This window comes from Symsagittifera roscoffensis, chromosome 2, assembly GCF_963678635.1.
Source record: "Symsagittifera roscoffensis chromosome 2, txSymRosc1.1, whole genome shotgun sequence".
Lineage (NCBI taxonomy): Eukaryota > Metazoa > Xenacoelomorpha > Acoela > Convolutidae > Symsagittifera > Symsagittifera roscoffensis.
Genome location: NC_087063.1, coordinates 84,745,321 through 84,757,158, shown reverse-complemented (window position 1 = coordinate 84,757,158; position 11,838 = coordinate 84,745,321). Strand labels below are relative to the sequence as shown.

At 36.0% G+C, this 11,838-nt stretch overlaps 1 protein-coding gene across 1 annotated transcript; it reads left to right on the top strand.

Annotated features, from left to right (window-relative positions):
- Positions 1–10,036: 10,036 nt before the first annotated feature.
- On the top strand, positions 10,037–11,400 carry LOC134839610 (methylmalonyl-CoA epimerase, mitochondrial-like). The gene is made up of 2 exons (XM_063855215.1): positions 10,037–10,323; positions 10,930–11,400. The coding sequence occupies exons 1-2, from the start codon at positions 10,056–10,058 to the stop codon at positions 11,184–11,186; spliced, it is 525 nt and encodes a 174-aa protein (XP_063711285.1). The 5' UTR covers positions 10,037–10,055; the 3' UTR covers positions 11,187–11,400.
- Positions 11,401–11,838: the final 438 nt, after the last annotated feature.

The following is an 11,838-nucleotide window of genomic DNA, read 5'->3' as shown; positions in this document are numbered from 1 at the left end:
CTTTGATATGATATATCACTCGAAACCTGTTGACAAATATATGTGGCACCTGATTTTGCTTGGATAACAAAAAATTAGAAAAAAAAACGGCTCTTTGAAAGCAGAAGATATTTGAAAATCTAAAGCCTGTGTGTGTGTGTAGTCCGTTTCTCTTATATCCCCTCATTCCAGACTGAGTTATTTTGTTGAACGAAGCTGTTTGCTTTGCGCCTTGAACTTGATGTGGTGTCACTATCGCATTCAAACTCAGTCAGGCTGTAGTAGACCTGAAGCTAATTGAGAGCTCGTCTTTACGGTTCCATGACATTCTACCCTATTCCAATCTACCCTATGCTAATCTACCCTATACTATTCTATCCTACATACCAATCTACCCTATACCAATCTACCCTATACCATTCTACCCTATAATTAAAGCAATTGAAACTTACCCCATCCTCTTGAAGAATCCGAAACAGTATATTTCCGAACAAATCAAAGAACCATTAATTATGATCAAAGAATAATTGACGCACGTGAACAAAATATCAAAGCAACGTAAAACTTGCGCGTTCAAAATGGAAATGAGTTCAAAGCATGAACGAACAGAAATTTTAATCCAATGTTGCTATAGAAATGCGTTGCGGCTATTTCTTAAGCAAACAAAAGTCATATCACATCAAGTCGACATAGCGTAGCGGATAATGCCTGTGTTTGAAAATCAAAAGCTCGAAAGATCAAATCACCAAGAAGTCAAATTTTGAATGAAATTCGAAAATTACTGAGGGTTTGACTAGTTGATCACAAAAGGAGGGGTAGACCCCCCAGTACCAGGCCAAGGCGGTACTGGGGGGCGGGGTGAGGGAGAAGGTAAAATTCTTTTGGTATTGGCCTCTATTACCTCCCAAAATTTCAGCCCTCTACGGCCGCGAGAACCTCAAAAAGTGTATGTTTTTTAGAAATTAAATTGAATTTTTGAAAAATTCACAAAGTTTGTTAAAATAAACTGAGTTAGGAATGACTTAATTGCGCGAGAGAATACAAATAGGTTAAAATAGAATCTTTGTTAAAATTTTTGCAAATGTTTTTCACTTTCTCGTTCAATTCCCTGTACTTCTTTCGACTGGGGTTGCTGTTTCCTCCCATTGCTTTCATTATATTAAACTTCTGATTTGCAGCATCCAGTTTTATTTGTTCCAGAAAGGTGTGAACGGATGGGTGGTTTCCTTTGAAGAGAGTAGCAACGCCAAGATGCCAGCCTTCTACAGCATTTGTTGTCCTTATTAACCCAGCAGCTGCTTCTTCGGAATGATTCCAAAGGTTTACTGGGAAGAGAGGTTCGCGAGAATTCCTTCCGATGGTTTCGCCTTTAATGTAGGTGCGCTGAAAGTATGAGGCTACCTCATCAAGTTTTTGAGTGATATTGTCGTCAAGATCAAATTTGTCCGACACGTTTTCGATTTCCTCAATGACCAAGTCAAAAGCTCCGGTATGGTGACTAGCGAAAGCGTTCAGTGCTGCACGTTCAAAATCGAGGAGAATGCGGTGAGGCTCGGTGTTTTCGGTGATGGCTGATAACCCCTTCAGTAGCTTTTTGTAAGTGTGTTCTGTTTTGTTGGGCAACAGTGCATAAATGCAGGGGGGGTAAAAGCCAGCGAGTTGAATGTGGATGGTGTAGAGTTGATAAAACTGAATCGGGCAAACTTTGAACGTTCCATCACACAGCCAAACATCTCGATGTAATATCAAACTCTGGATATTGTCCCGATCTCCAAAAATCAACACCCTTTCTGCATCTTCAATGCCGCTATCGAAGACGCAAAAATCCTCATGTTGCTTTGGCATTTCAAAATGTCTGTCGACAATTGGAGGCAACGTAGGTCTATCATTTACCTTCTGTCGATTGAGGGCCCGGTTAATAGCCGACCGGCAAGGAAGAGCTAATTGAACTGCTTTTTCTTCGGAGACAGACTGCAGGCCGTTTGCTATAATTATGCTGTTGACTGGTACTTGCTGTATTTTTGTGTCCTGTTTCATTTTCTGCACGAGAAGCCTTGCATCCGAACGACCAGGAAATACTTCGTGCGTGTGCTCATTTCTACAGGAAATAAGATCGTTTTCTCTGGTTATTGCTGTCGTTTTGCATTTATGGGACCCCCATCTTGAACACTTCCAGTGAATGTTTCCATTCTTTGTTTCCTGTTTTTTCGTAAACTCGTGGCCACCGATTACAAGCGTTCGCCGATTCTGTTGGGATAAACCCCAAGAAATTTGACTCATTTTAGTAGATGTTATTCCAAAGAAAATTGATATAATGACGTAGTTTTGGTTTCATTCTTGTACGTGATTTTGAAAATTGGGGATTAAAACTTGTTAATTGAAAAAATTTCAGATTTTGAGGCTCTAATTGCGATTTAGTCTTTAGAACAATTTCCTTAAGTGAAAGACTCAAATTGAGTCCAAAAATTTAGACTCAAATGAATTAACACGTGCTGTATCTTTCCGATTCTAATTAGGACTTTGAAAGATTACATTATGATACCTCATTATGGTATATAGGGCAGATTAGTATAGGGTAGATTAGTATAGGGTAGATTGGCATAGGGTAGATTGGTATGTAGGATATAATGGCATAGGGTAGAATGGTATAGGGTAGTTTGGAATAGGGTAGATTGTCCTGCCACCGTCTTTACACGCCACGCTATCATTGCCATGGCAGGGTGTCGAATACACGGTCTGATGATCTCAAAGTGAACGCCTTACCACTATGCAAAATAAATACTGAGTAATCATTGGTGTCGACTCAAGGCTCGTACAATATTCTGAGTCAGTTCTAGGCCAGTAAAAAACTGGCATGCATTAGTAGGGCCTTAGTAGGATAAGACTATACAAGCTTGTAATTACTTTTTTAGAGACAAGTTGTGTCTTTAATAGCCTATTTTTTCTTATCATTTGGACAACACAGAAGTGAAAAATAAAAGAACAAAAAATTTGACCACAAAAGTGCAATATATTCAAGACTAAGCGAATATATATATAGAGCATAAGTTTCACTCTGTTTTTTGATATCCGGTTGAAATCAGCTTGAAAATCAAAAACTTAGAAAACTCAATAGATGTTTTTAGAAATTTTTTTTTGGGAATCAGTTCTCAATGGCACGCGAGCCGAGCCGTATTTCAGTGAAAAACTGCCTATAGACAAAAATATATTCGTGGTCTCATTTTGAATCTACTTAAAATTGGTTTAAAAAAATTATAAACTATTCTACAAACTTTACTGTTCACTTTTTCATGTTTACGAACTCCAAACCTTTGGCTGAATTTCCGGTGTTGCGATTGACATTGGACATCAATGAAGCCTGAAAGTCATGAGGATTGTGTCTATAACTATAACAATTAGTGTTGCTGATTTTCGAAACCCACTTCGAAACAGAAGAAAAGAGGCCAATGTGCCGTTTCTCGCTGTAGCAAGTCGAACTGTGTATTAAAATTTTTGATTCATGGGTTTGCGAGGGAACAGGCTGAGTCATTTTGCTATTTAGGCTTTGAAAGCAGATTTCAATTAGGTTAGCAGTCTGGCTTTGTAGCTCATCTGGGCGAAGTTTTTTCTTTCCAAACTATCAAAACTCTCGGGACATATTGACCAAATATAGTTATTACATGTCAATGACAGCAGATACTTTGTAATTGAGTGAGTCTCGAATCCCGGTTCCAGATGATTGCACTTTAGTGAGACGAGTTATTTTGACCCGCAGTCGAGAAGATGAGAATCGAGAAATAGGCGGCTTTACATGTATGTCAATAACCGGCAATTTGGAACCAGATATAAACTATATTTATTCTTTGGTTATACATTGGATATTTTATCTCTATAAAATATTTAATATTAACCAATCACGATCCATCTAACAAACAATCCTTTTATTTGTAAGTGCTGAAATTACTTAAAATTTCAGCACCAGAGAGATTTGATTTTAACTTAGAAATTAGTTACCTCTCCAAGAGAACTTTAGCAATCGCAATAAGCCAGTATACTCTAGATCTATTGAGCCTAGCAGAGACTAGTAGATATAAGAGTAAGATTAGGATCGGTATTAGAGTAAGAAGTTGCACGAATCTATCCGGCCGAAAATAAGATAGCGTGACGAGCAGACGGTTTGCCCTATACGAAATTACTCTATGAGTTACACCTCGAACCTAACTCATCTGGTGCGACCATAAGTCTCGATCAAGACCTTAAAAAAACAAATTAATTTAGAACTAACAGATAAGATTAGAATTAGACAAAAATATTATCAAAATGTTACATGATAATAACCTAATTGAAATGTCTTTACGACTCAATAGATCAGAACCGCTATTCCGCACAATGATAGAACTACCAGGCATTGGAAGAAGATCTCGGACAAGAGACGATCTACGACTACGAAGAAACTTACCCTTTAGTTTCATGGTCGTACAGCGAAAGCCAGACCAAACTTTCATATTTAGGATTTTAATAGCAAAGAATTTAGAGTTTCATTTGCAAACATAGAACCCTTGAAGAAACATCTTCAATGATTACTACAGGCGCTAAATCCTATTTACTATTGTACAATAACGATTTATAAAAACATCTCAAATCGTTCCCCCTAAATCTGCAGTAAAATTGAAAAAGATGTCTGAAAAATATATTTATTAAAAGAAAAAATAAAAATTAGTTGAAATGATCATTAAATATTAGTACATACAAATCATCCTGGCATCCCCCGCTTCATCACCTAAACATAATAGCAAACATTTAAATCACTAATATAATCAAACACTAAAATTTTTGTCAAATGAATTTAAATTATCTTTAAAATCGTATCTAAATTTTTATCCTTCTTTCATCTCAATTTATTCAATCTTAAACCAGATCATCAAGGCTTCCCTTGGATCTCCATTAAAAATTAAACTAAATCCATTTTATATCATTAAGCATTATATACCGATCATCAAGGCCTATCCTTGGATCAAAAAAGAACAATTTTGTTCTCCCCCACCCAATAATAAAATGTCTAACGACCTCAAACGTCGATTCACACCCCAACCCTTTCTAAAAAGACCCAGAACTAATCAAAATTTTTCAAACACACTAAACATTCAAATTAAGCTAAACAGTGAAGAACTTCGGTTATTCATCCTTCACTTAATCCCCCCTCTTACCTGACCCAAGCTAAACCTTAAATCTTAGTAAGAATTTAAATAGTATCTAACGAACTACCTGTGTTCTAATTATACCTGAACCTTGTGGATCGATTTACTATTCTCCAACCCTTGAACACAATCACTACCCCTAAGTAAGATTAAATAAGTTAACACCTTAACTTAGAATAGCCACGAGGAAGTAAAAATCATTCTTCGGAATCGATATATACTTTTCTCTCCAACCCTACATAAAAGACCCAAGTTAGGCTAACCAAAAAAATCGTAGGGACTAACAGTCTAGGATTTTAAAATCACTAATAACAACCTTGCACCCCTCATCCTAAACCTTATGTCACTGAACAATTTAGGAAATAAACAAACAATCGTACTACACAAGTGTAAAATAAATAACGAAACATACGATCTTGTAATTACACCGCATAAACAAACAATCGGATATATTCGCACAAAACATCAAACAATAAAAAGAAAAATTTTAAGCAAGCAAAGACAAATTACATGAAAAAGATTTTCAAAGCGTAGAAACGCAGTCTCCGAATCAGAAGTCAGCGATTTAGATGCACTCTACAAACTAAAAGATACGATAAATAAAAATTACCCAGTCCATGATCAATTATACTTTTCCGATTCAGAAGCTACATCCACGCTTTGTGACTACATCACTATTTTTGACAAAAGGTACTCAAGTGTGAGTAACTCTTAAAAATAACTGAACTAAAACTAAAACGCTTTTGCGAAAACAATTAATCAAAAACATAACTAAAAAATAAGAACTAACAAAATTTTATAAAATGCAAATTATAAAATGCAGTACATAGATCACGAACAATACAAGAACGAGCATCCAAAGACTAGATGAACCCATCACACTCAACCTACAGGATGGCTAAATACAACTGACATGCCGCTCACAATCACAGCTCATAAAGGATTTAGAGTACGATTTGACTCCGCACAAAAGGACTTCATTGAATCAGACCAATGACCATCTCGATGTCCAAGTATACGTACAGATCCGAGTTACAAGGCATCCCCTCCAAACACGATCTTCACGCCATTCCCAAACCAGATCGAAACACAGTTCTCCACAACCAATCAAGAACAAACGATCATAGCAAAGCAACTTGAAATCAGATTGATTTCATTGACAGTCATAGTCTTTGTCAAACGATAACTAACAACTTACTATCGATGACTCCAGCTTCCTGGAGCTTTCTTCTTCTAGAACAAAACAGAAAATGATGCTCGTCAAACAACAACGGCCAACATCCATCCAACATTACAGATAGAAGATCTAAGATTCAAAACTCTGTAAACCGCGGATGGGTGGAACCAGATATAAACTATATTTATTCTTTGGTTATTTATTGGATATTTTATCTCTATAAAATATTTAATATTAACCAATCACGATCCATCTAACAAACAATCCTTTTATTTGTAAGTGCTGAAATTACTTAAAATTTCAGCACCAGAGAGATTTGATTTTAACTTAGAAATTAGTTACCTCTCCAAGAGAACTTTAGCAATCGCAATAAGCCAGTATACTCTAGATCTATTGAGCCTAGCAGAGACTAGTTAAACACCCTGAGACTAGTAGATATAAGAGTAAGATTAGGATCGGTATTAGAGTAAGAAGTTGCACGAATCTATCCGGTCGAAAATAAGATAGCGTGACGAGCAGACGGTGTACCCTATCCAAAATTGCTCTATGAGTTACACCTCAAACCTAACTCAAATTGAGACTTGGCAAATGAAATTGCCCTAAAGTGTTGTATAGGAGCAGATTTATTAATCTGAGAATAAGGGTTCAATCAAAAGAACAAGTTGTGGGCATCTTCTCTGCATAAGCGGCTACTCGCTATTTTTTGACGAAAAACCGTTAAAGACTTGGAAAAAGACCAAGTTATCACATATTGAACCATTTGATGGGTGTTTCCTTTTTTTTCTTGCGAAACGACACTACCAATTCTGAGATAAAGAGTTCGAATGGGTCATTGAGAATCAGGTACTCGTTTAACCAAGCCATCATTTTTTGATTAAGACATTGTAGACGTTAATAATAAATTAAATTATTGGTTTCAGGATTAAACTTCCAAAAAGTAGTTTTCAATTATTACGCTTTTTCGGGTTAACAACTAGTTTGACAGAATCACTTGAATTCCTGGTGTTTTTGGCTCATAATAATTTCAAATTTCTGAGCGTCTCCTGCACACGTAGTATAGAGCTAAAGAATACGCCTGGGACGCCAAAGGTGCTGTTTTCGAAACTGACTGGACCTGTTTTCTTTTTCAAACTGGAAAAAGTCCGTTTCTAAAACAATTGATGATTTTTATTTTTTGATCTTTCATTTTTTCAGATAAGTTTTACGTTATCGTTTGAGCTATTGGTTTCACAACTTAAAATAACAGATTTTTAGCAGTGGTTTCAAATAAAAAAATCGGCTTCCAAACCATAATCAACCCCTTTTTTACAGATATAGCATCTAATAAAAATGTACAGATGTTACAAAGTCGAATCTTAGCTTACCATTTTATACACCTGATTCCGTTTGTTCGGTTTGGGTACTTATAAAGGAAAGTCAAATGATGTAATTTATGCGGGAAAGTTGCGTTGCCTCAATTCAGTTTGAAACGCCGCGTTATTTGGCTGCGTACGGTGTTGTGCTTTACAGTTTAAAACATTTCGAAGGTTTTTTAAGCTTCAAACTAGGCCGTTGGTCTGTAAATGAGGCTTACGATTATCCAGTATTATCAAATCGGAATATTGACCTTCTGGTTGGAAACTAATAGTTTAGCACAATTGCTGAATCACTCTATTAGTCTATCAAGTTCGTGGTAGCCATTCGGACTTTTTAGTGTTGAGGTAACGTTCATACTTCGGATGACAAAGGTTATTTGTTTGAATCTAGTCTGGACCTGGTTTTTGGAAACAAAAAATTCTGGGTCATAAAAAGTATTTGTCTGGCTATTGTTTAGATTCATGAACGTAGTGAATACTCTTATATAGGGCGTGGTGAATTTTTTTGTTTATTTTTTTTCAGGAAAAGTCTTAAAAATTGTTCGCGCTCATGATTGATTTTTTGCAGTTTGACTTTTGATCTCAGTTTAAGGAAGGCAAACTCCACTATCAAACAGCAAAAGCCTAAAGGTAGGGAAAACCTTGAACAACTTCTTGTTTCGAAAGTGGATTTTACTTTGCACATTTTCCAGCGGAATAAAAAGTTTACCTATTGATCCAGTCTTCTTAATTTGTGTTAGTTTTAACACAAAAGTGCCAATCATTGATTCTTCTTGCAATTCAAAGAACTTTAGGGTCATATTTTTTCTTTGAATTTCGAAAATTGAAGCTTTTTCAGTACGAGTAAGTTTTTTCTGTTTCATTGCGTTGCTTGACCCTTTTCCAATTGTCTCTTGGCTATGTTTTGTCGGCTTAGTTGCTACAGCGAAGAATTTGCTTTTGATTTTTTTAGTTTTATCCTTTTAATTCACAATTATTTCAATCTAAGATGGTTATGTTACAGGTAATTAATTGCGTTTCAAGATGTTTTACTGTGTTTTTTCAATATTTGATTATTTGAAATTCTTTCTTGTACACTATTTTGCGAAGTTATTTTTGAGTTTTGTTCCTTTTTCTGGCATTCTCTTCTATTTCGAAGACAGTGATGATTGGCTTTGTCCTAAATTGTTACGTTTCTGGGTTACAATAAATGATTATCTCTGGTTACAATTATATGAAAAATGTGTAAGTGCCTGTATTACAGCGTAGAAACACTTGCGCCTTGTCCTAATATGATTTTTGTAAAACATTCATTTAATTTTTTAAAAATCTGTTAACGCCAGTTTTATGGCGTAAAAATTTTTGATTATCCATTCTTTCAATTGCGTAAGCAAGTGACTTGTAATCGAGTGTTCAGGAGACAGGTCTCGGGTTTGATTCCCGGCCGGAGCTTGTTTATTTTTATCACCATGTATTTCTGTATCTATGTATAACTTTTTTTTATATTGAGCCTCATCACCATTCAGGGCACTTTCCACTTGGTATAAAGGTAAAGCACGCGCCTTTGGAGCAAGGTCTAGGGTTCGAGTCCCTGTCAGATCTTATTTTTTTGATAGATTTAACTGATTATTTTTGAAAACGTGAACTATTGTCGGACGATCATTTTTCTACTTTTTGTCAGTTTTTTCTTCAAAACGGAAATTTTCCTTAAAGCATCATTTTTTTCATATTTAAGCATTTTAATTATGCAATTATGATTGAAAGCCGTTAAGTAATTTTACTAATTTTGATTTTGTTTCAATATCTTCTATTTATTTTTGTTATTTTTTTGCTTAAATAGGCTCCCCTTATGTTTTATCGTTTTACTTGCCTCATTCGCGTCGTTAAAAATGCAAAAATAGATTGTAATCTTTTGTTTTAAATTTTTCAAAGAATAAATTGTATAAAAAGTTTTAAAATTTTTGGGTCAAAATTTTTATGACATCAACCGCCGTCTACCGAAGTATTTTCGGCTTCGTTGTTGCTCTATTAGTAATTTTGAATGCTATTTTTGGTGGTGATTGTGTTCCATGACATATTTTTCTCAAAATGAAAATCATTCAAGACAAGTTAATGGAATTTTTGTAGATGTAGTTGCTTCCGTCTCATTTTTGGCTGCTAATTAACAACGCTATGTTTCCGCTTCATCTCGAATAATTCGAAGGTTGGCTTTGCCGCTGTGGTGAATCTGCTTAATGTATATTTACATTCTCAATCCTGCAAACAGTCGCCCGGGTCAATTTAAGACGATGGTGTCCCTTTTATCTGACCTACTAATTTTGTCTAATAAAAGTCTGAGAAATTGTTTCCAAGGAATTTAGTTTTAGTGTTTTTTTTTAGATTAGAACGATGGGCAAGTTGATTCACACTCAACAATGCCTGAAGAGACTTCTCATTTTTGCTCCTTGTCGTCAGAATCGGGTAGTAGCAAGGATGTCTTCTTCTGAGTCTAAACTCCCCCCTCTGTTTAGTTTGGGCAAGTTGAACCACGTGGCCATTGCGGTGCCTGACATGGAGAAGTCAGTCAAGTTCTACGAAGAGGTTCTCAATGCCAGCTGCAGTCCCATAGAGCAGCAGCCGAATCACGGAGTCTCCACTGTTTTCATCCATGTCGGAGGCAAGACTGCTGCACAGTTTTCGCCAAAAGAATTCCGGCTATTTTTTGCGGCTAGCTGCTTTTGGATTCAGCATTAAGTCCGCATGTTTTTGCGTAAAATAAAAGTTTCAGAATGAGGGGCTAATTTATTGGGAGATTTTAATCTGTGAACCAGGGCGGATTATATTCAACACTTGCTCTCTTACCTTGGTAATACTTTAAAATACCAATGTTTTTGCAAAGCGTTTTTCTGCGGCGCATAAATGTTTGCCTCAATTGGGGTGGGTTATCAAAACATTATCATAGTTTTTTTTACCTTTTTTAAAGGTCGAGTAAAAACAATTTTTTGAGCTCTCCTGAAACGAATAGCGCAGAAAGTTTCGGCGATTCGGGATAGTTCGGAAATTGTTTTCAGTCGACCCAAGAAAGTCGACTAAGTTATTGATTTATTGATGTTTTTAATAATCCACCCCACACCTCGAAAAATTTAACTCCGCCTGTTGAAAATTATATAAAAATAGGTAAATGTTAAGTTTTCTTTTCATCGGTGTCTAGTTTTTCAAAAACGTTTTTCGGGTTTTATATTTTCGCTCTTGGGACTGGATCAGATTTTATTCTTATTTACAGGAGATACCAAAGTAGAACTGATCACGCCATTAGGTGAAAATAGTCCAATCAAATCGTTCCTGGAGAAGAACCAATCAGGAGGCTTGCATCACATCTGCATAGATGTGGACGATATCGAAAAGGCAGTGGAGCAGTTGGGAGAACACAAAGTGAGAACTTTGACGAAAACTACCAAGATTGGAGCCCATGGAAAGCCTGTCATTTTTCTCCATCCCAACGACTGCAATGGTGTGTTGTTGGAACTTCAACAGAAATAGAGTGCTCGTCGTTTGCGGACTCAGAGTTCTTTTTTGAATGCCAGAATAGCACGAGAAAAGGCAAGAATGCGATGAATGTTCGAGGAATGCTTTTCAGCTGAAAAATTAAATGGCAATTATAATGTGTAGCCCAGATGCTAAGCGTTATTTAATTATAAATATTTATAGTTTATTTATTTGAGTGCATTTATTTAATTTGAATGTTCAGAATCTGTCCATATGGTTCCGATCGTGGCAAGCTTACATGTAAAATCAAGCAACATCATATGCGAATCTCATGCAAGATCTTAGCACGATAGCCATGCTACTGGAAGCCGTAACATGATCTTTTCATTTAAACTTCACTTTAATCTTTTCATTCAACTGATAGACAACTTGCCTGGTCTGACAAATGAAGCCGTAAAACATTGACGAGATGAAAACCGATTAGCAGATCTTGTTTGAAGGAAGAAGCATTTCAGATCTTCTGATGCAAACACGATCTTCGAAAATCAGTTGTTAAATCAATTTAAAGCATAGCAAAGGCCACGCCAAACAATTTCAAGGGAAGTTGGTTGCTGTGCAAGTAGGACAACAACCCTTTAAATCGAGAATTTCGGAACTGATGCTTGTCATTTTCTAAATTTCCAGTTCATTAACTTAGCAAAAGGGA